Source organism: Phalacrocorax aristotelis, chromosome 1, assembly GCF_949628215.1.
Source record: "Phalacrocorax aristotelis chromosome 1, bGulAri2.1, whole genome shotgun sequence".
In the NCBI taxonomy this organism is placed as follows: domain Eukaryota; kingdom Metazoa; phylum Chordata; class Aves; order Suliformes; family Phalacrocoracidae; genus Phalacrocorax; species Phalacrocorax aristotelis.
The window spans coordinates 142,476,319-142,504,283 of record NC_134276.1 but is presented as its reverse complement, the minus strand read 5'-3'; the positions used below and the strand labels follow the sequence as shown (position 1 = coordinate 142,504,283).

The 27,965-nt window shown below is 38.7% G+C and overlaps 1 protein-coding gene across 5 annotated transcripts in view; it reads right to left on the bottom strand.

Moving 5' to 3' along the window:
* The window catches only part of SCUBE1 (signal peptide, CUB domain and EGF like domain containing 1), a 218,770-nt gene that overhangs the window by 153,214 nt on the left and 37,591 nt on the right, over nt 1-27,965 (bottom strand). For all 5 annotated transcript variants that reach the window (XM_075112945.1, XM_075112937.1, XM_075112954.1 and 2 more), the window contains exon 4: nt 10,936-11,070. In XM_075112945.1, coding sequence (XP_074969046.1) covers nt 10,936-11,070 — 135 coding nt within the window. The remainder of the gene's footprint in view (nt 1-10,935; nt 11,071-27,965) is intronic.

The following is a 27,965-nucleotide window of genomic DNA, read 5'->3' as shown; positions in this document are numbered from 1 at the left end:
ACCAGAGGAGGGCATGCAGACACGAAGCTCTACCCTGCAGGGCAGGGTAGGCCAGTCTCACCTCAAGCACAGCTTGAATGCTGCCCTTCGGCAGAGCTGGCAGGACCCTTTTTTGTTTTGTTTGTCCTTTTCCTGGAAAGCTCACCCAACACTGAATTATTTCACCTGTGAAAGGAAACAGGTGATTCAGAAACATTACCTGGAATATGCTCCTTCACCCAGCAAATCAGGCTTCATGTTTGAGCTGTTTCTTGGTACTAAGCACCCAGTCTATCCTCTCAATAAGGGGGCTTCATGGACATTCATGCTACAGTGCAATACAACAGCCACCTATGGAGGCAGACACAGCTGCCTAACCACCACTACCATATAGTGCCAAGGACAATATATCCAGGTCTAAATGTTTCAGAGTTTTGATGTTTGTTTTTTTCTATGATTTAAAAAAAAAATATAATTATTATTATTCCAGGAAAAGCAGCTAATTCAGAGAACAAAATTTGGTTTAGCGGAAAAATACCCTTCTTTCAAAAATAATGTTGACAACATTTGATTGACCTGTTCAGGCAGTTGTATTGTACCTCACTTTTCAGAACATACACATTCCCAGCGTCGATTTGTCTGCCTTCCCAGTACAAGGGCACAGCGCAAAGAGTCATCAGCCATCCTGAATTTCAGTAAGAAGTCAAGCTGCCTGGCACCATCAGAAATTGTTCTATTTACAACAGTGAGCCAATAGAGAACAAACAGAACAAAAAGTGTAGGGAGGAAAGGCGGGGAAGGACAGGATTTGCAAAATGCACTGTTATCCACCTGGCTCCCTGTGCTATACTTTGATCTCTAACATGTACATGTAATTCATCTATCACTGATGTTAAAGTGCACCAAGGATGAAAGAAGGGAATTAAATAACAGACCAAAAGAATGGGGCTAAGGGTATCTGCATCCTGTTCCTAGTAGGAGCATACACAGAACCAGATCCTCAGTTTTACAAAAGAAATTTGATAAAATCAACATAGCATCAGCTAAACTGCATGCTCTGTCAGATGATTCCTTCACAGGTTTTCTGGAAAGCTCTTGCGATTTCTACAGCCTTCCAGTGTAACTCTAGGCAAATTATTTAACTTTTCTGCTTCCCATATCTATAACTTACAGCACATGGTGTAATAGCTCCTATTTTAAGGGGGGTTTAGAGTCCTGAGGTAGTTTTTATAGACTCCTGTGACATCCCCTAGTGAATTAGTGATTAGAAAAGCAAGTAACTACGAGTTTACTTCTGACGCAGGCAGAACGAGAAATGCATGGCATAAGAACAATTCACATTGCTGCTTACCCATCTTGGCATTTGTAACATTCCAAACAAATGTCAGTTTGAATAACCAATTCTCATTACACTAAATGCTGAAATGCCAACACTGATCATGCAAATTTCTGTCAAAAATTAATGTTTGAGTAAGGAGGCTCTTAGTTTTGGCCTGTCTAGTACTTTGCTGTTTGATATGGATTGAAGATAGCAGCTATTATATTATCCTCAGCCCATGTTAACTGTAGGGAGAAAACCTGCCAACTCTGGTAAATCACCAATGTAACAAACACAATGCTTGCAGCACACCATACTGGATACTATTGGCTTACATTGTGTGTGCAGTGATTTAGTCAGCTATAAACACAGAGAAGAACTTTTAAAGGAGGTGCTCCATATCAGAGAGGGACAAAAGTGCTGTTGCTGCTTTTACTCAAAGGTGAATGCTTTATGTTGGAACAAGAGAAGAAAGATTATTTGCAGATTCTCAGCACTAGTAAGCCAGGCAGAGCCTTTTGAGTGTTCGATCATACTATACATCATGCACAAAAAGCAGATAAACTGAATCATGGCACAAGCTTGGTGCTCTTATCAACGGTGAACATAGTTCAGAGAGTAATTCCAACACCACATGATGCTTGTCTCCCTGTTATACTTAATGCCTCTTTTTCTGCATTTCTTGACCTCTGGGAGAAGCAAAGGAGTTGAACCCTTGCAAGGGTATCATCCTGATCGCTTGCGCCTGCTTGCAGGTTGGCTTTGCAATCTCAGCACGTGACCCATTCCACTGAGAAAAACATTAGTTTTCAAAGACGTTGCCGCAGGTGGATTATACTATGACTGTACTGTGGTTTATATGGGAGAGGAGTTACCTACATGGAAAGAAAACTATGAGGGAGAGGATACTGAAAAGAAATGGCATTAGTGAGCCAGGGAATTAAGGAGACAGAGAAGTAGTATAGATTTTGCCTTGTGCCCTTTTCTTCTTCAATCTATTCTCCTCTGCTTCACCTCATTCCCACTTGGCCGGCTGTCTCTCTCCCTCCTCTTACTTTCAGTTTACCTGACATAGCCTTGTCTCACTCCCTTCTTCTTTTGTGGCCCCTCTTAGAAATATCTCATAGTGCTACTTCAATGTTTCTGCCATGAAAGCATTCACAGGGACTATGTGTTTTGCGCTGTCCTCTGCCCTATGTTTGCCTTGTTTGGATAGGCTTTAAATTTTCCCAGTTTGTACAAGGTCTCGCACAATCTGACCCGTTCTTGACTAGTGCTTAAGTACAAAATAATCAAAATACCATCAAGAACAGTAACAAACCCAATAATTTTATGACCCAGATACTTCTAAGATATGAAGCTTAACAGAGCATGCAAGTATTCTTAGGCTTGAAAAATATACACAGCGATTAAATACAAGCACCTTCCTATTATTTCAGAATAGCTCAGACCAAGCCCAAACATAATTACACGGAACTGAATAATTAATAGAACTCATTAAATGCATAGTATGCATACATATAGAGGAGGGTAACACTATGTATGAAGGTATTTGGCATTCATATCTTGAATTCCTACTGGTTTATGGCCATTGCGGAATTGGCCTCTAGAGAGTTTCTGCTGGACCACATCTCTGAGATTTGTCACGAAGACCAGAAAAGAGGAACAGTGCCTGCAACATGGTGGGTGGCTGATTCCTCTGCATAGTGAAAAATATGAGATATACATGGAGAGAACCACAGCGACTACAGTAGGCATGAAAGATGCTGAGTATCTTTACACAGCAGTCAGAGCAGGCCCTGAATTCATCATTGTATCCCTGATGGCATGAGAGAGACACACCATTACAAATACAACATTTGGTATACTTAAAACAGAGTCCATTTGTTGTGTGCATGTGTGAATGCAAGCTTTTTTCCAGTACGCTCTGGCTTAATATTCTTCCCAGATCTTTCTCACCTGATGTTTCAGTCAACTGGATGCTAGAGGCCTTTAAAAAACATGTCAGTTCTTTTATTTAGTATAATCCTGCTATATCCAGACCAGACAGTATGAACAGAACATTGGTTCACTTCCAATGCTATTGAATGATTGAGTGTGAAAGCCCCCTTTGCATATTTTCTCTCTTTAATTTTTTTAATGTACTACTTTCCAGTGTGTTTTCCCATTCGTGCGTATAGCTCTCCCATCTTGTCAGCACTGCCAGTCAGTCAGTTGCTGAGCTACAGACTGTTTGCTGCATTTTCTGTCACACAGGTGTGGAGAGATTTTTGATCTGACTTACAAATTCCCTGCTCGCCCTGGCAAGCTGGCTGGCTGTCATGCTGCTCTAGGGTGTTTCAAACAGCTGCTCTTTCCAAGACACACTTCTTTGCATCTCCAGCTTCATTATTTCTTACACACTGCTTTTCCCCTTTAGTTTCATCCTTTCCATACCAAAAGGCATTGGCAATAGAGCCATGCAGAAACAACTACCATACCATTAAACTATTTCATATTCTGGCTCATCGAGAAATTATCTGTATGTCCTAGTTTATTACTTTGTCACGTTCAGCTGTGCATCTACTTTTACTACTGTGCAAGCACCATATGCAAGTTATACATGTGACTTCTAGATTACTTACCAGCTGATGTTTTCTAGTACATCTAGGCTTTAATTTTTTTAGTATTATTTTCTTTCTTTTTTATTTTTAAAATACTTTTGTTTGTTCTGATCAGTATACTTAAATCCGGGACCTGTTACAGAACAGCTTCTGCACAACACTCTTAGAATTCAATCCCAGATTCTGGCAAAATCTAGCAATCTGCTATTGTTCCTGAGCATTGGGAGATTTCTCCTTTGAGTTTCAATGAACTCACCACCATTGAATCCTGCGAACCAGTTCGTTTACTAGTGCATTCAATCTCAGCTGAAGCAAAGCAGCTCAGGGTATTGATTACTCAACAAAATTTGGTTTTCTTTCTGAATTAAACTTAATTCAAAGTCCCAGAAAATTTTGAAGCACTGTATTTTTCCTTCAGAAGTCAAGTGAGCTATTAAACCGAGGTAGAATATGTAAAGACTTCATCGTATTTTGTTGAGTATAAGTATGATATGGTTCCGAATTGGTCCCTAGGAACTCAGCGAGGGTGCAACCAACTCTACTTGGCTGTATTTAACTCTGCAACTTGGTATATACCAAACTCTAGCTTGATTTTATAAGCTATGTCATTTCCTCACATCCTGGTTGTCACCTGGACTGCTCTGAGGAACAGGACTGCACCTACTCTAGTCAAGTGAATCTATCCTGCAGTTCAGACAGTCACAAGAGCTTTAGACAATACTGTAATATTTACACCTCAGCTTTCTTACCTATAAAAGGAAGATTGGAACCTCAGGTTTCAGGTGACTTTAAAATTTTTGTAAGCCAAATATGACATACCTTTGCCTCCAGTTCTATGACATCCTAAGCCGTCACCATTTAGGCTGACATTTATTGAAGGCCTTAATGTGAAAAGCTGAGGGGAAAAAAACCAGCAAAAAACTACTGACAATGTTGATACTTAAACCCCTGCTTTTACAGTTTTATTTGGATAGACTTAGTTTTATTTGCATAGTACTTAAAGGGCAGCTAGAAGAGGATGGAGGCTTTCTTTTTACAAGGAGCCACATGGAGAAGACAAAGGAGAATGGGTACAAGTTGCACCAGGAGAGGTTTTATCTTGACATAAGAAAGAAATTTCTTACAATGAGAACAATCATTCACTGGAACATCCTCCCCAGGGACATGGTAGAGTCCCCATTGCTGGCAGTTTTCAAGATGCGACTAGAAAGGGCACTCCATAATCTCATCTAGGCTCCCTTTCCCACAGAAGCTTGGACCAGATGATCTGTTGAGATCCCTTCCAACCTCAGCTGTTCTGTGATTCTGTGAGACTACTTGCTCTCACATCTAGTCCTAAACTTTCACCTAATATTGGTTTTACGAATATATAATTACTCTTCCCCTCACAGCTGAACTTAAGTCAGATTTCACTTGAACCAGTTTTACACCAGTGCAACTTTACTAGTCCTAATCATGGTAAATCACTGATCTATAAGAGAAGGGAGATCAGGCCTAACAGATTATTTTTTACTTATACCAGGTGTTTTCACCTGTTGCATTTTCCCTCCAGACTAACTACAAACTGCTTCCATCCCAGAGGACTGGACAAAGCAAATGTGAGGTGCCCTTCACACAGGCTGCTGGAGCAAATAAGAATCCCTGAAACCAAAGTACAGCAATTTTTGTGGGTTATACACAGTTTTAAAGGGTTACACACTTCTAACAGGTCACAATGAGATTTAAAGTAGTTCATTAAGCCTTTTCTTCCTGGATACATTCTGTACCCTATATACTGTAAAAGATAATCAATTGAACTATTTATTAAAAATGTATCATGGGAATATATAAACAGACAGGTTTCTATGACACTTAGGTCATACTGTGTGCAGTTTTAGGAAAAAAGCTTCTGAGACTGCAGTAGGTTTGCCTGGATAAAACTTATGCTGCCTGAAAAGTTTTCTTATGATGTTATCTAAAAGCACATGAGCTGATTTCCTTAAAATGTACGTTACATATATTCCTCTGCTTTACAATCATATTATGATTCCAATTTAAAAAGACAAATATGACTGTTCTGCTGCAGTGAACAGGATGCCTGTACTTGGGGTAGCTATGGCGAAGTATATTCAGGTATTGAAGTAATTTAACCAGTTACATCATCATGAAAGAGCTTTCACAGTTGAGATGAGAAACGTTGTACTTCATAAAGTCTGGAACGGTGCTGGTAACACTTAATTATTTAAAGTCACCCCTCCACCTTAATCTAGATATGAATAAATTATTGTGCTTTCTGTAGAAAAAGAACCTCTGTCCTCTAAAGTGCTTTGCAGAAATTCTGAGTCACAAAAACCTTCTTGCCCAGAGTCCCACGAGGCATCAGGACCAGAGATGGGAACAAAGTCCAGAACCCCAATCTGTAACCTTTCCTGAACTGACTGGGGATCATGCGTCTTCCTGGGGAGTCCTAACACATTATTCTACCACTATAAAACTGCACTGGACTAAGAAAACAAGTAAGGAATAAAAATATATCCCGGAAAGTAGGAATGTGAAAATTGAACAAAGGTGGTTTTAAAATCGTTACAGCAAGAAGAAACTCAGTAGTTTGATGTCAGCTGACCAAAGGACTCCTACGGTACTACTGCAAAATAAACAAGGGTTTAAACATATAATCAAGTTTAACAAGTCACTATGTATCAGCACAAGCATGGTAAGCCATTTCATACGCCCACTTAGCCCATGACAAATGCAAAACAACTTGGTTTAGCATGTTTCTTTTTCCTCTGGGACTAAACTGTTACACCTTCAGTGCAGAAGGAGACAAGCTGGTTTCAAGAATCTGTAGCACACTAATTTGCTAAGTTGTGGTAGCTTGACTTTATGTCAAACTCACTAACTCTGCTAAGAACATAAGGCTAATGGGATAAGAAGAAGTGAAAAAACATTTCCTTGCCAAATGGTTTTTTAACAGGCTTGAAAAAGATGGTGACAACCATATAAAAAGCTTTTCCACTGTTTGACCAGACCATCATAATTCCCAGCCTTCTATAGCCTGGTACTTCTCTACCTCTTCTTGTCTCCACTTATAATTACCACTCTTAATTGCACCTGCCTTTTTAGTTCACTTGGCACTAGCTGTATAAAAACATTGTCAGTGAATGATTAGCAGATATAAGACTGTTAATATAACTATGCTTTAGGTAGTTTTAGGTAGACATTCAGGGGATGGAATCTAAAATGACAGAAGTCTTTCTGAGACGACTTCCTCAGAAATCCTCAAGTGTCTGGCTTGTAAGCAAATACCCTTTGTGCTTTAGGAGACTTGCCCTCTGGAGGTGGAACAGCAATATTCTATAATGCTTCAGCTGTGGATTTTAGTTGTCAAGGCAGTTTGTAGTCAAGGCTCCTGATCACAATACCTTTTACAGTTGTAATGCAAATGGGACATACCATACCCTGCATTCTGATCATTCTGAACTTCAGTGGAGATACAGCCATATCACTAAACTCTGTCTATTTTGATGCTTTTTATGCCTGATTCAGATTTTTAACCAACTTTGATGTCACTAGGACTTTAAGGATATGCCCAGAGGCTTTGCTGAATTGGGGCTTTTGGCTTATCATCTAATTAAGGGAAAACATGCTGTAACCCACTCACCTGGCTCAGTCACAGCTGTAGTGTATGATACTAATCTCACATTTATTAAACACATGCTCCCTCTGGAGCTGGAGATGATACAGTAACAGCTGTTTTATTCTGGTTTCTTCTTAAGTAGTGAGGAAACAAACACAAACCTGTGTCTGGTATAATTCACAGTGTTCACAGCTACTACTGCAATTAAGATGGACTAAGATAAACAATTAAGTTCTCCGTATCTTTTACAATCCATTCTTCCTCCAATTCTCTTTCCCCCTTGTTGCCATCATTATTGTGAGTAAACTAGTACTGAAATCTGACTCAGCAAAGGGAAATTAAGTTTTATGCAAAAATAAATGAGGTAAGTTGTACTGGGCATAGTATTCTCCCAAAAGATTCTGAGACTAAACAGGAAAAATCAAAAGGCCTATAAAGAAGGCAGTGAAATGAAGCAAATACTGGGTAACCAGGATTTGCCCTGACTTTAATGTCAGCCTAGTCTCCCATTGGGAATAAATGCATATTTCTCTGTGGATCATTAATCCTTTTTTGTCCACAGGAAATAATAAGGACACTTTTAGGTGGCAAGCAAACATGTCATTTGGGACACAAGGTTGATATTAAAAGCCCCTACCATGAACTCCTGTGTGGCTTTTAACCACAGCTTGTGGGTAGGAGCACGGTGATACAATACACCGCTAAAACACTGGGACAGGCACAGCACATCTCTGGAAGCTGAGAAAATTCACACAGCCGCTAACAATTTTAAGGAGTGTGCTGCATACCAGAAGACACCTTTTCCTTGGCTGGTTAGTGCAAAAAGGGACATATTCCTTCCTCTGCTCAACCCCCAAGAGAATATCCAATGCCCTCTTTCAACTCTGAAACTACCATCAAGGTGCTGATGAGCTCTAAGCACGTGATCAGCACCAGCCTTGCTGATGGCTGAAGCAGGTGAGCTGGGCTTGACACTGCTCGCTCCATTACGAACTCATCCCAAGTCCAAGTACGTCCTAAGCACCTTACAATGCTTCTCCCTTTTTCCCAAGCCATTTGAAAACAGGAAGGAAAAGGTGGTAGTGAGCTGCATGAAGAACCTTGTGGTTGATCGTTTCTGACTAGCTGAGTCCTCAAACAGACTTTAGGTAATGTCAAGGACACAGAGATTGTGTGACTGCACATGCATATTTCAGAGACAGAAAAGTAATCCCGCTGCAATTAATGGATCTTATATGCTCAAAGTCAACAAGCTTGCTAAAGGGCTTTAGCAAGTCAGCGCCTTAGTGTTTGGATTGCAGTGCTAGCTGTGTGGTGTGCCATTGTCCACTTCAGACTTGTTTACCAACAGAGGTATAGATAAAATCTAGCCCTAGGCACAATTCAGGCTAAATATATTGATGCATAATTTTGCCTTCCAATGGCTTCTGTAGTGGCTCTTACAAGTGAGACAGATAAAAGAGAGTAAACACAGATATTTAAAAAGTAATTTATTTTCTTACCATGCATGTTTACTATTTGCAGTTCAATAACCTCTGACAACTGATACAGATAATTTCATTTCATTTCCTTCCTCCACCATACCCACCTGATATATTTATCTGTGGGGACCATGGCACTGCAGTGTAATGTTTGCTATTATTGTAAACTGGCACTCTATTTTTGAAAAGCTACAAACCATTTGGTCATAAAACATTTTGCAATCACCATCAGCCTATTTGGTGGGTTGCTTGGTTTTTTTAGACCTCAAATAATTCTAAGGTGTTCTTCAAATTAAACATCCCTGTCTTATATATAATTTTCTTTGTAAACAAGTTAACACAAATATATTATTCCCATGCATATTTATTATGTGCATACAACAGTCAACCTGCAAAATCCACTCCCCCAGTCCTTCTGGCAAACTAGGAAACCTCTTTGCCATAAAAACTTACCCTTTTCCCCTCAATAAATCTATTCCTTAGAAGAAACTTTTGCCTTTAGAGTCTCATTTTTCATTTATTTCATTAGTTTCTATCTCAGATAACTAAATTCCCTTTTATTACAGCTGGGAATTTTTATAATGTGCAAATTGAAATAATGATTGTATCACAGTACTCTGCAAGTGGTTTTCATTAAGCCTCCAGCTACTATTCCTTGCTCTGTTGGATATCTTTCTGTCAGGGTTACTTTACGCCAGACAGAAATTTGAACAATCTATGTTGAAAGGAATGACTAAAAACCTATTAGATAACAACCTTTAAAATGCACTGGTTGATGGAGCTTAATTGTATATTCTTGTCATAATCAAAATACATCCATTGCTTAAAACTTAACAATCATGCTAAAAAATGAACCTGTGAATATACTCTGGAGATTCACATTTCTGAAAATCAAAATTACTACTTGTCTTTACAATTCTGTGTAAGCAGACACACAGTGCCAGAAATAGATCTACATTTCTGAGATGCTATACTACAACACTTTGCTTTTCTGTTAACAGAGTGACTAAATTCATACTGTACATTCAAGTAGGATTTTCTGGTTAATTTTAGCGGCTTGAAATAGTTCAGAACCATTTGTGTGGCTTGTTGAAATTTACAGCATGCTTACATTGTTGATCACCAGACTCATCTTGCTACTTTGTCATTCTGTATTGCCTATTGGTAAATGAGTTTGCTAGCATATATTCCCATTGCTGCCAGGGTCACCAGAAGTCTGAATGAACACATAAAGAGTCCACTTACTTGCAAAGATTTATAGCTATGCTGTTTTCTTTTCTCCCTTTCCACTCAAACTTGTCTTCCATGTCTGACATGTACAGAAAAGGCAGAGCTGCTTATTCTAGTCAAAATCAGCAGCAGACAAGGACCACAGTTTTGTAGGGATTCCTTATCTCTACTGCTAGTGCATAGGCAACAGAGAAGTAGTTTTCTAATCCACCCTAGACAGGGTACTGAACCAAAGAAAAATGCTCTGTCAATATAGTATCAGCCATCATCGGTCTGCAATGAAGCAATGAGCTACATGACTGGCAAAAAGCCATAACCTGTATGACTCCCAGAAGCAACAAGCTGTTCATTTTGATTTAAGATACCATGCTCTCTCAGGGTGGAAGACAGGTGAACTATTATACAATAAACAGATGAAAAATTTTTAAGTCTTGGAAACTCAGAAGCAGAAAGTTGCCAGTTGAAAATCTGCCTCTGCCTGCCCAAAGAGCCTGCTGTTTGAACCAAGTATAATTTCTATGTCAAACTAAAGACTTTTCTCCTGTCTTATTTAAGGCTTTGCTTCAAGTTTGGGTAGCAGAGGAATCAACCAATTCCAACCAACCAGTTAAATGATTTTGGGATAAAAAAAATCCCCCCAAACAGTTTCCGCATTTCTGATTTAACACAGTTATTGTAAAGAGCACAATTTACACACTGAAAACTTACCAATGGAGCGATGAATGCAGGTATGCTGGTTATCACTCAGAAAAAAGCCCTCTTTGCACTGACATTCATAGCTGCCCATAGTATTTACACAAATCTGCTGGCACCCTCCATTGTTATCCTGACACTCATCAACATCTAGAAGAGAGAAGGAAAAAGAAATGCAAGATAATGTACAGATTCAGAATATACATCTAGAAGAGCAAGGAATCCATGAAAAGACACACTGTAAATTAAGCTTATGAAAACTACCCAAACCCCATTAGAGTTAATCCAAATTAATCCATCTAATTATTTTTCCTGCATCCTAGGTTTAAAGTTAACATAAAAAAAAAAACAGTGGTGAGGGGAGTCCAGCTATGTCTCCGTATTCTGAGCTGCAAATTGATTTCCAATGCACAATGAATGTTAAGGTCCTAAAAAGGCTGTGACCCCATCTGCCAAGTGTGGTGTTGCACCCTGTCATTCCCACTCCACTTGGAAAGACATACTTCAGGCCTACAGTAATTTCTAGCAGGGGTAGCAGGCAAACACAAAGGGCATTACTGGGTGAAAAGAGTCTTTATAGAGTTCTGGTCTTGAACAGAACAGCATGTTTCAATTACTGGAGTCATAACCCCCTACTTTGTCAGTTTGTTTAATGTTGTTTAATGAAAAGAAGGCTTCTTAAATCTAAATGTTCCATGTCTGTATTGTCATTTTAATAGGCAAATATATAAAACCACAAAGGCAGCATTAGCTACTGGCTGTTTTCAGGGTCCCTGCATACCCTCCATCACCTCTCTTTGGCATAAAAGTTTTTAAGCTGTTGTGTTTAACAGAGACATATGTTTCAGCATTGAGAAACCACTGCCACTAAAAGATCTCTGACCCATGTTCAACCTTGCAACTCTCCTGTTTTGCTCATAAAAGGTATATCATATGCATTTTCATTTTTTTCTTCGGATAAAAGCAACTTGCCACCTGAAAAATAGATGTTTTCCTTTTTTATGGAGTCTCTGCAACCAGTTACTTATTTCACAGTATGTGCCAACATGTCATCAACTGAGTTGGTGTGTGTTTTGCTTTCATTTTATTTTTGGAGGGGGGAAAACACACAACAAAGCTAAATGATCCACAACATTCAAAACCTCAGAAAAGCTGGCACAGCTCCTGCAGAAATTAATTCCTGCAGGACTGGCCACAATACACTAAGGTAAAACCCAGCTGCTTTTGCAAGTACTCTTGCAGGCAAGGCCAGGAAGCTCTGAAATGCTGGAGAAGCTCAGCCGGTAACTAATGCAGGAACGCCGGCTAGTTCCGGCAGCTTGCTCGGCTAAGCCTACTGTTGCTCTTTGTGCTGGTGTGCTGCCTGCACTTCATGGGACAGAAATTGTAGCTCTTTCTCACAGAGAAAAAAAGCTCTAGGGTAATTACAGCAGTACCCAGGGAAACCAGGCAGTCGTCTTCTGTCTTGAACCACAATGCAAGTGTGTAGACAGTCCTTCTCTTCTTTTCTTTATTTACCAGGAAATGTTAAGCACTATTGCCTCAAATTTTCTGTATCAAAATCCTCCGCGCTCTCAGTTCTTACTCCAGATTTGAACCTTTTCATAACCCCATCAGAGCAGTTTGGGAGTGCATAGGAAGAGAAGTGAAGACTTGCCTACTACAGTATAAGAAGGAAAGATAAATAAGACAACTTTGTGAGATCCTTCCTCTGTGAGTCAGCAGGCCTTGCTGCCCTATTAGTGCCAACTCAAACTTGTTCCTTCAAAACAGAACACTGGAATCTAGATCCTCCTCTTTGGAAGATCAGCTGAACGCTTACTAAAGGAAAAAGTCTCGGTACATGTACAAACCCCAAAATTTTTCTACAAAGTATGCGGCCTTCCCAGTGTTCTGTTTATAGTATCCAAAGCAACTTGAACAATTGCCTTCCAGCTCTGATGAATAATCTGAAACAAATGCAATGATTTGTAAACATTTTTTTCTGCTCTTGATAGCAAATGCTAGTAATTTACTACTTCCGTAAAGAGACAGCTCTACTTACCACCAACCCCTAAATCCATATGCTGGAATAAAAGTTATTACAATTTAAACTCTTTAAAAAGTTTTACTATGAGGAATTTCTCCTAATTGTTTTCAATTAATTGCCTCAAAATCATTTTCATATGCATTCATGAAGAAAAGGAGTTGAAGAAAGGGAGCAGCTGGGTCCTAGGACTACTATATCTCTATCTCCATGCCTTCCAGTAAATCTTGGCCTGGTGCTGTGGGATTAACGTTTTCTCTTCTCAGGCCTCAATCCTACTAGGGTCAGGCTTTTTGGAGCACTTTGTATTACTGCAGTCTTAAAAGGCAGTATTGCTTATTATCCACCATACCAAGCAATCTATTGGACATGGCTGCCTGGAAAATGTTTACTGTATTTACTGAGTTATTTACTTGGTAAACTTTCTTTCCAATAAAGTCACTTTATGATCAGCCTATTATACTAACCCAGTTTAGAAAATGCGGTTAAAAAGTCTTCTAAAGTTAGGAGAGAGAATTCGATTGACTCCAATGAGCTCAAGCTTTGGTAGATCTGGCAGAATAATTCCTTCATGTATTAGAATTTTTTCAAAGCTCACAAATGAAATAGCTGCCACAGAGGTTTTTCTTTCTTTCATTGCTTGTGCAACCCTTGTTCAATGCGGCTCCAGTTACCCAGATGAATGTGTAAACATCACTAATGCAGCATATGTGAGACTGCATTTTGGATCAGATTTTCTAGAGATTAAGTTCCAAATAAACACCAAAGTAAGTAGCCAGGTTTTCAATAAAGCTCTTCTAGCTCCAGTTTTGGAGGCTTTACATGTCAAACGGGGCTGTTGACTGTCTTGAAAAACTGAGGGTGGATCCTCAGGAGCTTTAATTGTTGCCACTCTGCATGACAGTTTACACCTGCTGGAGACCTGCAACCCAGGGCCTATCCCTAGATATAGGAAAAAAGACACTTATGATGTAAAATCATTTCACTCAAACATCTACTCTAAGCCCCAACTAAACCCATTTTTTAAACTTTTAAATTTATTGAGCACAAAGGGAATATACGTCCTTAAGCCATTCTCTGTAACCCTCATCACAAAGAACTGTCCTGTGATCACATCTACCAAAGACAATCCCTGATGGAAGCATCTAGAAATAACTCAGTTTCCACAGCTCTTAATTACTCCTTACCAGCACAAATAAATAGCTAAGATGACAATCAGCATAAGAGCTAGAATTGCTTATACACAGTTTAGACCAGAGCAACAAACCTATGCTTCTAGGGAGATAAGGCCCTGGACTTCAAATTGGCCAGTCATCATCATCAAGGACAACAAAGAGTAAAGGAAGAGCCAGCTCAGGGAGAGGCTGGGAAAGGAGAAGTATCTTTCAAAAGAGAGGGAGAGGTAATGGATGCATATATACAAACATAGATAGATATATCTATATATCAGAAGCATTTTGCAAATTAATGCATATCTGAATTTGCATAAGACCTCTAGCTTTTTGGCCCACTGCCTTCACATAATCAAACTTGTGTTCTGTATCTTGGTAAGACGAGATCCTCTAGAGAGCGGTAGTGTGGAACAGTATCAAAGGGTAGGAAACATTAGAGTTGATAAAGATGGATCTTTGATTTATTAAATAAACAAATGCTTTTGGCTTCTCATTTAATTTATCTGATGAACTTTTCAAACTAGCTCCACTGGTATTTCACCCTGATCTAGCTCAGAGCTTTCCGCAGTATTTGACCTGAAGAAGCTATTCTGATTGAGTGTCCTGTTTGGATACCATCAAGGGAGAAAGGTCTGCTAAGGGTACCTGAAACCAAAACCACAAGCAGGAAGATTGAAAGTGGAAATGCTACACATAGTCGATGTCAAGAACAGTACTGTCCCACTGTCCACTTCCTCCCATGATCTTCTCTTCCTTCCTTGTGACATTTTTCTTTCACGTCAGCATTTTCATAAGCACTTAAGCTCCTCAGAAATCTGAGTCTCATCTTCAAAGCCTCCAAAGCATTTGGGAGCCACAGTACAATTCACTTACAAGAGCATTTAGATTCTTTAGAGTCCTCTAAAAACAGGACTTTGATTCATGATCCAGGGAGCTGATTCTGCTGGTTTTTCTCTAAGCTACTCTTTGAAACTTTTGGAAGATTTCTCCAAGTTGCCTATTTTGCCAGCAAAGAACATTGTGTTAGAGAGATGAACTACTGATAGCAATACTGCAGACTTTCCTCAAATGTGAGCAACAAAACACCACTGAGGATACCTTGTATTTGTAAGAGAAATTATTAGCAACCTGGATTTACTATAGTTATAGTCATTCTTATACCAAAAACCAGCTAGCCCAGCATCCTCTTTTTGGCACTACCCTGTAGTTGATACTCAGGAGGAGACTGTATAGATGGGACAGAACCATTGCTGGCATGATCTCCTAGCTTTCAGCAATTACGTACCTATTAACCTTCCTATATCACTTGCTAGACCATTGTCACTGCTAGATCTTCCCTGTATGAATTTGTCTAATCTTTTCTGAACCCAGCATGATGGGGCAATTACTTATGCAATTTAATTATGGGTTACATAAAAAAGACATAATTTTGTTTGTTTCAACATGCCACTTCATAGTCTAAGTGAACACCCCTTAATCCCATTATTGTAAGAAACAGTAAATATTCACTCCCTCATTGCCTTTTCTGCATCTTTCTTGACCCTACAGATCCCCTTCAGCCTCATGCTGTCTACCTCATCTATTTTGAGCCCTAAGACACAGCAATACACAAATATGATAATTACAGAGACAATTCGAATTACTTCAGTATATCATGTTTAAAACAAAAAGTGTTCATCTCCAGAGTTTAACCTTAATGACAGCAACATTCGACACATATTCTCCTTACTTCTCCATTCCATTCCCTTCAAGTACCATGATGCTCTGTTGGAGTGGGTGTCTTGGAATATCTGATCTCAAGATAGCTGTGGAAACCCAAAGAGTAAACCTGGCATGTAGGAGTGATGCAAGTGGTATCAGATTAGAGGCTGTAGGCAAGTGTTCCTGCTGGAACAGTCATACAAGTAGCAACATGCTGTCAAGGTAGGGAGGATGATACATTGCATCAGCTGAAGGGGCCATGGAAACAGGAATCATTGCTAATTGAAATAACTGCTAAACCGTCTTTCTTAGACCAACTTTGTATGAGCATACAAAGGGAAATATTAGAAGAAAGAGACATCACTACCTATGTGCACAGCATTCATATTTCCAGGAGATCTGAAATCAGACTTCACCAAGAATTTAAAAGCAGGGCCCAAATTTTCTACTATTTGCACATGAGGCTAGAATTCTGCACTTTGGCCCCTTCTTTCAGAAACTGAAAAATGTGGTGAAGAAAAGGAGGAAGAACACCACATCCTTGAATCCAGTACTTCATTCAGTACCACAGTTGCAGAAATCTTCACTGAAGCCCTTGCTGAGAAAAGATCCGCTTACAAAAACACGGATCCTGTAGCAGTGAATGTTTATTGGAGTAGACATTAAGAAAACAAAAATGTGTGAAAAATTACCTTTCCCTGAGAAGTAAAGCACATTTTAGAGGAAAGAAACATGAAGTACTAATCACAAGGATGACCTTGGGTTATAAATACTAAAATAATTATTAAATGGTCAAAGAATTGATCTGTAGAACCACTCTTTTCTTACGTACAAGGATACAACACCTAAAATGATGCCCATGATCTGCCCCAGAGAATCCCATCTCTTAATGGGCTACAATCACCTATCACCTCAACATCCACTGACTAGGCTTCCTGTTTGCCTGCAGAGTTATAGACGTGCACAACTTGAAAAGGAATGCTTAAAATGTCTTTTCTGTAGCTATTTTGTGACACACAGTGGAATTCCTTAAATTTCACACTACACAAACACAATGTAAATGCGGCTGCAACAGACTTCTTTGCTATGTATAGCATAAGAAATACCAACTTAACACAAGAGCTTAACTGCTGCATGTGATGCCTGCCCATTTGCTGAGCCGAAGTAAACAGCCCCATGGACATTGCATGAACACTGCAATGTGTTCAAGCCTCTTGACGCCACTTGTTTATTCCTATCTTAAACAACTGGGCACCGCTGTCTGTCCTTTTAAGACACCAAAACCCTTTTCACAGCTTTTAGCATTTCCAAAATAAACATCCAAGCCCCTTAATAGGACATCTTAGTTGCAGTGTCTATCCTCCCACTTGGTAATCATGTCTATTTTTCAGACAGACACATACACATGGTGGCTGCCAGACAACAGTGGCTAAACACAAAGATCCCAACTGAATTATTTTTTTTAATAAGTTATCCATTCTTCTGATAGAGGGCTTTAAAATAATTTTGTATGAATTTGATCCTGCTTCTTTTCATCTACAGTGCCATTGTCTAGGGAATGCCAGCAGCGTCCAGCTTGGCATGAGGCTCTTACTGTGAGGCTCGGACAATGCCCTGGCCCCGTTAGCAGTAAGCTTGCAGTTCCCACTGACGTCTAGCTGCATGTAAGGCACTCCAAGTTGCAATGCTGGATTAAAAATTCTCCATAAACTAGAAGGAGGGAAGTTAGTTACAGATGCAAACACGGAGCAGTCCTGATCAACTGAAGGAAAAATTTTGGGACAAGTTGAGCAAATCATCCAGTCTATTATCATAATGTCCCTTTACTTTGTCTTACCCCTGGGCTTTCTCTAGAGCATCATTAACTGCTGCAGGCTCTGTATTCTTCTTCCAAAATAACTACTGTTTATACCTGCTTCTTCTTACCTTTACTTATAGACTCTGCCAGGATCAGAAAAATCTGGTTTGGGTTAACTCAAAACTGTTTTTTGTTTGTTTTGATTTTTTTCTTACAAAAAACCAAAAAATATTTTGCTGCGGGTCAAAGCATATAACTTATCAAGAAAAATGAAACAATATTTTCATTTCACGTTGGTAACATTTTCCAGGTTTATACAACACAAAGCTTTTTCTTCCTGATGTCTGGTAATAAAAGCCAAGGAAATGGCTAGATTCAAGTTTTTCTTGTTATCTCTCAGTAACACAGTTAGGGGAATCTCTAGATTCAGATGAGGGATCTTAAACTAATCATTGCAGCTTCCAGTAGGCTATGAAGTCATTTGCACTCTCTATATCAATAATACTTGAAGTCCATAAAAAGTGGAAGAAACAGAAGAGTCTGAAGCACAACCTTCAACACACTGAAAAGAGAACTACATCACGAGTTGAGAAACGCTGGCTTTGCTAGGCACATATCTATGCATTAAACTTTTGGGGAACAGGAAAGTGCTGAAAGTGTTTTGGAAGTACTGAAATTGCTCCTATAGTTCATATCAAAACAATTAAATTTTCCTGAAAGTATCTCCATTGGTGAAAAGTGCTTTGTAAATGCAACCTCAGTTTCTGAACAGTTTCAGCAGATACATTTTCAGTGAATGAATGCTTCATTTGGCACAAAATGTTTGGGCAAATGGGCATTTATGCCACCACGAAACTAGTTCAGCATTTCCACCCTCCTAAACATGAGTAACACAAAAAGCAGTATTTAGAACAAATATTTTCTCTGATTTCTCTTGGTAGAAATACCTGAAAGATATTCAAGATTTTACAGTAAACATTCATTTATTTTCAATACGGAACGGCAATACTAGCTTGCCACTCAACCTAGTCGTGCTGTGTTACACAGTACAAACTGGATTGGTTGGTTGGTTTGTTTTGACTACCTGGTTTTAAGAAAGCAGCCTTAGAAAACAGTTGGACACTTGTGCACCAGCTAAGAAGCAGCTGCCCATACACGTACACGTAAGCTGCAGTAAATTGACAGTGATATGCAACTCAACAGATGAACACCATCAGCCACAAGCATCTCTTATAAAGAGAGATCATCATCACCTTGATCGGTAAGAGTGCTGGGAATTATCAGCGGTCAAAAAACATGATTTCAGGAATGTCATAACTACATAAAGAAGGGATGAATTTAATAAGTTTGGAGCTGGTGTGGTAGTGCAAAGCCAAAACAAACAAAGAACCCAAAATAATTCAAAACAAGCAGCTGCCTCACCCCCACCTTCCCCATGAAATTCACCAGAGCTGTATATTCTTTTCACCAGCACCTGGGAACACATACATGGATTTCTAAAACAGCTATTTAACAGTGTGCAGTTTTTCTTAAGTCAAAGTACTTAACAGTCATGGTCATCTGTCATCGGTATCCACTATACGAAGTTAATGCATCTGCTCATTTTGCAGTTGCATCAAATAGGTTAAATACATATACAAGAGAAAAAACCTTGTGTTTCATGCACAAGTTAATCTGTAAGTGACAGGAATCATGCAGAGCTTTCTATGGGCAACTTACTTCACTGAAAGCCTTCTTACCTTTCACTCTAAGATATCTGATGTTGGTTGTACAGAATCTTAAGTCAGAGGGAAAAGCATTTACATGTTAACGCAAACGGACTGACCATCCACTGACAAATTCTGCAACTTGAAGTCCCTGAAGTTCCCCTCAGACATGTAGCCTGTGTGAATTACAAAGCAGACACTTGTTGGAACCTTTGTATTTGGAGCTCTGTTTCCCAGAGTTGTTCTTTGAGTTCTGGTTTCAAATTCAAACACTCAAAGAAAAACTCAGTCCATACCCAGGATATTCATGTCATTTCAGAGCACAAGAATGAGTTTTCACGTTCTTTCAATGTGCAGTCATTAACAGGCTGAGCCTGTGGTCCCTTCAGAGCCGACTGAATTTACGGTCAGGAGGAGTTCTTCCAGTTATTTTTAAAGTGAGTAAAATCAAATCTCTTAGATTTCCCTAAGATGTTTCAGAGGCCTTTGTAAGTACTGAATAACACTTGGTGGCATACAGACAGTCTCAAGCCTATTAAAGAAAATGATGCACTTGCACAGGCAGCAGGTGTCCTGACTCTTATCTCATGTGCACATAAAAGTTTTGATGTGCTGGGACCAGGGTGCTTAGCATCTTATATAACCAAGCCCTAAACAATTCCTAAGTTACAAGACAAAAGTCTAGCTCCCTGTCCTGTAAGTGCAGCTCCAAGCCTGTCACTATAAATCACTAGTGGGACCCAGAACCCATTCTTTGCTGTCATATTAGTAATTTTTATTGTGTCTCTGACTAATTTCAGAAGCAGTTTCTTAGTTATGCCTTCAAAATAAACAATAAAAATAATTAAATAAATTAAGTTTCTCAACTGTCTCAAAGGAAATCATCCAAGCTCCCTAGTTAAGTCTAAATATACCAATGTATATACTCATGATATTGAATTGCAAAAACTATTTTTCCAAAGGTAATGCTGAAATATCGGTGCTCTTTATTTGCTAATATGTATCTGAAAAATGTGACTCTGGTACTTTAATATAACAGTATAAGTTATCATTAGTGGAAAACTTTTCAGCCTGCATTGGTCACAATAGAAGTACACCAGGAATATTTGCAAAAAAAATCACTTTAGGGATTTTTTTTGTTGATTCAAATAGACAAAAATAGATCACCTCACTTTCAAGTTGCTTGTATATTTATAAACGTGTTACACTGGAGAAATTCTATAGAATAAAATCTTGTAGAAAAATGTAGTTCTTTCCCATTCAAGCTTATTTAATTAAAAAGAATTATAAAAAAATGTCACCTGTGAGTTTTCTCTGTTTAGTACCTTGTCCAATAAAACAGCTAATACAAGAAAAAAATTAGCATGAAAAATTGTGCAGTGTACCCTGCAATAAAAAAACCAAACCAGACAAAAACCCAAACCAAAACACTTTTTTCCCCATGAAGAACTATACAATTTTATATTCACAGTTTTCAAAATAAAGCCAACTTTCAACGTCTGGCAATAGAAATCTTGACCTCTCTGCACAGGTCTCATGAGAGGACTAAAATCCATGAAAATATGTTCACTGACGTGTAACCTAGACTACACAAAGCTAGAGGCTCCCAGAACTCTGGATCCCCGATTCTTGTTGAGGAGTGTCTGTAACAGTGCCATCTAAATACATTCAGCAAATACATCTTTCCGTTCTTTTGAACTCTTCAATTCTACTTCCATTTTCTTTTAACTAAGGTATGACCACTCTAGTAAAGAGGCTGTACTATAGCCTAATACTCATTGCTGTAGCAATCTTCTCTTCAGTTAGAATTTTCTTTTGTTAAGACAGAGTGGAAAAGCTTTGCCCTGACTCTTATTTCTGCTCCTGTCCTACAGCACAATACCATATGTCTATTCCAGTCTTATTTATTTAACAAAGTATATTTCAATTGTTTCCAAACATTTATTTCCATATCCCATAAGGCCTCTTAATCATAAATCTAGCTTTAATCCTATACCTTCCAAATTCTCTAAGCCATCTTTCTTGTAAAGAATGTCCAGTGATTTTTTAATTAATGTTTTAATAATGAGTAATTATTATTATTATTTAGATGTTAGCTACAGTCATCACAAAGTCTACTCTGCCCTAGTGAGACCACATCTGGAGTACTGTGTCCAGTTTTGGGCCCCCCAGTTTAAGAAAGACAAGGAACTACTGGAAGGAGTCCAGTGGAGAGCTACCAAGATGATCAGGGGGCTGGAGCACCTCCCTTATGAGGAAAGGCTGAGAGGCTTGGGTTTGTTCAGCCTGGAGAAGGGAAGACAGAGGGGGGATTTCATCAATACCTATAAATATCTAAAGGGTGGGTGTCAGGACGATGGGACTAGGCTCTTTTCAATAGTGCCCAATGACAACACAAGGGGCCATGGGCACAAGTTGGAACACAGGAAGTTCCCCCTCAATATAAGAAAAAACTTCTTTACTGTGAGGGTGACAGAGCAGTGGCACAGGCTGCCCAGAGAGGTTGTGGGGTCTCCTTCCCTGGAGACATTCAAAACCCGCCTGGATGCGGTGATGTCCCCCCTGCTCTAGGTGTCCCTGCTCAAGCAGGGGGGTTGGGCAAGACGATCTCCAGAGGTCCCTTCCAACCCCTGCCATACTGTGATTCTGTGATATTAAAATGTGCTGCCATCAACTAGTCCATGTTCCTTCCTGCCCCTCTATTATCCAAAACTATATCTTCTGCTCTGATACAATTCCAGTAAGGGATGTGTGCACAGGCAATATTTTGAGATACTTGAGAAGGATCTGGGCTGAAGTCTGCAGAAGGTAACTGAAGCAGTAAAAATAATCCTCTATATTGCTCCGTAATTTGATTCAAACTTTTAGGTTTGTATATTGTTCACTGAAGTCAAAAGGGTGATGTCAAGATGTAGAAATTCATGGAGAGCATAAGACAGCAAAAGCAGGGCACTACAGAAAGCCGAGACCCTGGAATCTACTTGACAAGGAAATTCACTACTAACCTTTCATCTGGTACCCATCCATATTGGAGAAGAGTTTTGTTTCATTTTCTAATACAGTAATCAATTATGCAGCAGCTATTCTTTTGATGGCTATTTCTTGACTTTATAAATTATACTGTTTATCATAAATCAACGCTGCCAAGAATTTATTGCATTCTAAGCATAGTATAATGACAATGACTATATTTGAAATCAGAGAATGGATGACTTCACTGCTCTCCACTTTGTCTAATGTCTTTTTGTAATCCATATGAATTCAGTGTTTTAACTGGATCTGTGTGATTTCTAGGATTGATAAAGACACCTTTCTGTGAGGGAAAGCTTGAATGTCATACATATCTGACTGGTAAACACAGCCATTATAGGCTGAAATCCTGCACCCTCAGGTGAATACACATTCTCCCTTGCTTCAGGTGATGGGGCTGCCAAACATTTGGTTAATTTTAATATATTTTATAGTTTTTCTCTTAAGGTATACATCAATACAAACTATGCTGGCTTAGAAATCTGCTATTATGAGAAAGTTAAGATGAATTACTGAAAGATACAAAATTAATACAAACAAGAGAAAGCAGTAAGGATGCAGAATAAAACTTGACTTCACTGAACTAAGAGACAGCCATCTATAGCCATATCAGACCAAGTAAGAACATCCATATGGGATTTAACTGATTTAACTTACACATATTAACTTCACACTCTAAGCTGATTATTCTTTGCTTTCCTGAGTGTTCCATGTAAAGAAATCTTTACTGTGATTGATTTCCCCCTCCAGGGAGTATTTAACAAAAAAAAAAGACTCAGACAACAAGAAGACTTGCAGAAACAAGAGACTGAGATTGATGCTGCTGTCACATAGGTCCCAGTTTCTTAATTTATTATGACAGTCTGAGAATCTACCTTCATAGTTGACAGCAACCAAGATTTATTCTACGCTTTTGATTATTTCCCCATACCTAACAAAAAACCTTGGGCCCACGCTCATTTATTCTCTCACTTGTTTTGGTACCTCTCAGATCACATTGACTTAAGAAAGCAAACATATGGCAAATTAACACGTAAAGAAAGTTATATCTCATTTGAACTCAAAAGCTTAATGTGGGGTGACTAAACATTAGAGTACTTTTGAAGGGGGAAACTTTCAGATACAGAAATAGAAAAAGTGGGATAAGAAAAGCAGTGTGTTCAGATCCTAGCTTCAGAGAAGACTGAATATTGGAGGTCTTTCCATCAATCACAATGAGAATTCCATATTTTACTGGATTTCCAGAGTGAACATGCACTTATTTTCAAAATTAGTCTCCAGTTTGGGGCTCAAACTTCGGATGGCAATAATCCTCTTCTCAAAGATGTTGATTAACTGAAGTGCATGGGACTGCACCTGTGAAAAAACAGGGATCAGTTCATCTGAGCTACAGTAAATATATACTTTAGGATGAGGGCAGTCACACACATGAAATACATATTTCTCTCTAGTGACTCCAAGGTGAGTACAGATAGATGGCTTCTATGAAGACATTTGTACTCCATCAGCTGAAGCACAGCCTAGGACATTTAAAGGAAGTGATTTTTAATTTGAGGGCTTCATAAGCTTTATAAAAATGTAGGGCGTGACTTCTTGGTTATTAAATATTTTTCAAGTTTGTATGCAAACACCATGGTAACGATTGTCATCCTTCCATCATGGAACCTGCCATGAAGAGAAGAGGCTGCAATGGCTCAGACACTGGAAATTTCTACAGTTACCAGGTGCCATAAAACTAAATCTGAGGCTTACAAGAGGAAGATGATGAGAACTAACATATTATAATCCCATCTCAAAAGAGATATTTAACTTATTTCTATGATTGTCTGCTACCACTGCACCATGCAGACTCTCACAAGATGTGTGTAACCAACTAACAAAAGTAAACATATCTACAGAAGTTGTATGTAAACATCTAATACAGAATTGTTTATAGAACATTGACTTATCATCCTAGGTATTGATATTTGTTCAGCACCTAGTCATCAGTTAGCAGAACGCATTGCGGATAGTACGTTACAAAATCTGATACATGCCACTGTACCACAAAGACTGGATACTCTAAATTGCTGTGATTAATCACAGCTGCTATTATTCATCTAATGTACAGACCTAGCGAGACTGATAAAAGATCTGAAAAGGGTAAAAACTTGTTCACTGAAGAAACATATCAAAAAGAAACTTTCTTTGTCATTAGACTTTCATCTGAAAACCAAAGAACTTTAAAAAATTTACTTATGTACGTTATCATTTGTGAATTTTAGTGACAAGGTTTTCACCCAGAAAGAATGCATTTGTCACTAAAACTCAGTTAGTTGTGCAATTTGCAGTGTGGATTTTTGTGTATGCACCCACTGCCTCTTGTCTGGGAGAGGTTCAGTAGCTTAATTCCTCTGGGTCCCCATTTGCAGGACCCCATCACTGCCAGTCATCATTTGCAGAAATACAGAACACAGAGGTTTAAAATATACAGATACATCTATATTGTTAAAACTTGCCTTTCAACACTTTTCAATCTGTCTGTAAATATATATTATATAGGGCCCCATTCCCATCTTGTGCCTGAGCCCCTCACATTTAGAACAGATTCCTGCTACTCCACCACTGAGCCCTGATTTGGGAGTCTGGCCTCCTTCTCTTAAGTCATAAAACAACTGCCTAGTCCTGAAGTTCTGCTCAACCAAAACTCTCACTGGAATCACTCGAAATGAGTAAGAGCTTCAAGATTTAGATTAATAACTTCCTCTACAAAAATACCATAATTTAACATGTGTTTTAATAAAAATGAAGAGTTATGAAAAGAAGGCTGTTGGGTTTATTCAATCCTCCTCCGTCTGCCAAGGAGCTTAACATTAGCAATCATGGAAGTCTGGAAGACAGTTTATGACTGATAATATTATTAGAGGCCCTGCTGATGTGCTAGAGGAGGACAACACTTAACTGTCGGCTCACCTAATAGTCTCCTGGAATTAGGAAAGAAGGGAAACTGGAAGACAGCCAAGGAAATAGACCATTTTTCAGGTTCTCTTTAAAATATTTGTTCTTATGAAACTAAAAACAACTTTCCAAAAGCTGTTTAGTTTTATATTTAAAATGTTCACATTAGAAAAAAAAAATCTATTTGAACTGTTGGGAAACATAAAGAAAAATAAACATCAGTAATAGAAGCATTCATTTAGAGTTCAAGCAAGCAACACATTGTGCACAGCTGTCTAGAGAAGAAAAATAAAGCTAAAATAAAAGGAAGACATTGGTTTCTTTAATCATACCAATGATTATGCAATCCTAAATAAGTTATGTACCACTTCTTGACATTTTACATCTGGGAGCTTTAGAAATGATTGCTCATACACTTGCAAATCTCCTCCCACTTCATGTTGATAGGCACTTCAGGCCATAATCCCCCATCCCAGTGTATACATTCAGCAAACAGAAGAGTAGATATAGGTAGATTTTGGGTTCTAACTGCTTTGGGTTTATTTTGGAAAAAATACAAACCCAACAAACAAAAACCCAAACATGGAGCACTGGAACATTCACTGAAAGAGGATAAATGGTATGATGTTATATATGTACACGTGTGTACATACTAATGTTCCTTTTGTCTTCTGAGTCAGACTGTAGATTACTACCACCCAGTCAGGTATTAAGCCTACATGCCAGGGTTGAAACCTCTCCTCTCTTAAAATAAGCTAATGGATTTTCAACGAGCACTGCAAGACAGGAACTTGGGTTTAGATCCTAACCTCAGACCTTAGAAGACAAGAAATTGTGTGATTTCAAACATGAACTTTATTTTTATACTGATTTTGGATCCCAAGGTCCATTTTATAACAGGCAGATGTTACTTTGAGGCCTGTGACCATCTGCTCCTGGTTTGTCTCAGAAGTTTCTCCTTTAGCTGCAGGCTCCCAAATCCCTTGCTGTGGTTGTCGTTCTGCTCCACCTACCAGACCTGGCAGATTAGTACCACTCCTGAAGTGGGTTCAGTTGCTCCAGGGAAAGTGCCACCTCTCCCATCCCACAGGTGCTTCCATGTGACTTAGTCACTTTGCCAAGAAATGCAAAATAGCATCTGAGAACAGATTAAAAAAAACAGTAATGTTCATTTTTCAGGCTGGAAAATCAGGCCTTCTGCCCAAAGCACACCTCCAAGGTTGTGGACATAGCCAGGACTTTGCTATTCAACTTTTTGGTACTGATTCACAGCTGAAACTGTGCTTGTGTTTTTGCCTACCACACTGAACATTCAGCTCCTGCAGAGAGCTCCATGGAATCTATAATACACACTAGCAACTGCATTTCTGGCTTGATTTATAATCCAAAGTCACTCAGCTTCCCAGGACTTTTTTCAATCAGACACAGGATTAACTGAAGAACCATAAGCTATACTGGATCATCAAAACCTACTTCTGCAGTTAGTTTCAGGAGGTCTGACATACAAGAGAATCGAGATATATTATAGATGTCTAAATTTAATAATTGTTAATTTTCTGTAAGAGAAACAAAAGTTACAGGGAATATTTGAAATAAGAGTGTGTAAGCAGGGATTCAGAAGGGTAAGGATTCTATTCTTGGCTATGCTGCAGACATTCAGATATCCTGTATGAAGAATAAGAAGTAACTTAATCTGTTTGCCCTAGTTCTTCATCTCTAAAACAATGAAAATTATACTTTCTTTCCTTACAGGATTTTCTGAGGATAAATCTGTTAGTATTTACAAGGTGTTCGCATATATTCTTATATCACAGCAATTAATACCACAGAAAAACCTATAAATAAAACAAATGTCTCTGAACACATATAACAATTTTTTGTTACTTTTTTTGATAGTTTCTAGGAGGAGTTTACAACCTTCTTGAGCACGCTTACTCATTAGAGAAATTATAAAGAGCAGAGGACTTCATGAAACCTGTGCTAATCTTTAGAAGAACAGTTAGGATGAGTACAACTTGGAAGCGAGAAGTGGTTTTGTAAAAGAGCAATACTTACCCTCTTTTAAAAAGAGACAATCACAAATGAGAGCTAAGGAAAAAATAAAAACCCCCAACGCACTTTGTAGCTATTCATATTTATATCTGAATAGATAAGCAAAAGAAAATCATCACCCCATGCAATTCCATTCTTTAACCTGAAATATTTTTCACACCAAGATTTGGTTTGACAAACAGTACCCAGAACTCTGCCTCCAGGAAAAAAAAAAAATTATAGAAGAGCAGAATGTGGAGGTGGTATTATGTGGTTTTCTCAAATAAGAACCAATGACAATAAGCTTTTGTTGCTACATATTTCTCTTGCACACTCTTTCCCCATTTTCTCATGTTCTGATCAGAGATAGGTGAATTCCAGAAGGCTTGGATCAGCTGGAGTATCAGCTGATATGTGAGCCCTTTGGCAAGGAAATTTTGCAAAGCAAGGCTCTCTGCTTTCTGATCCAAGTAGTTATGGCACTCTCTTCCACTTTCTATTTTCAGATGCTGAGTAAATTTGTAAGACTTAGGAATACCAGCAAGAACTGCTTCTAGCAAGCTTTTCCTGGATAAATCCCAAGGCTTAGTAATCCATGGTAAATTTCAGAACTCTCTTCTTTGGTGATGCTTCAGACCAACAGA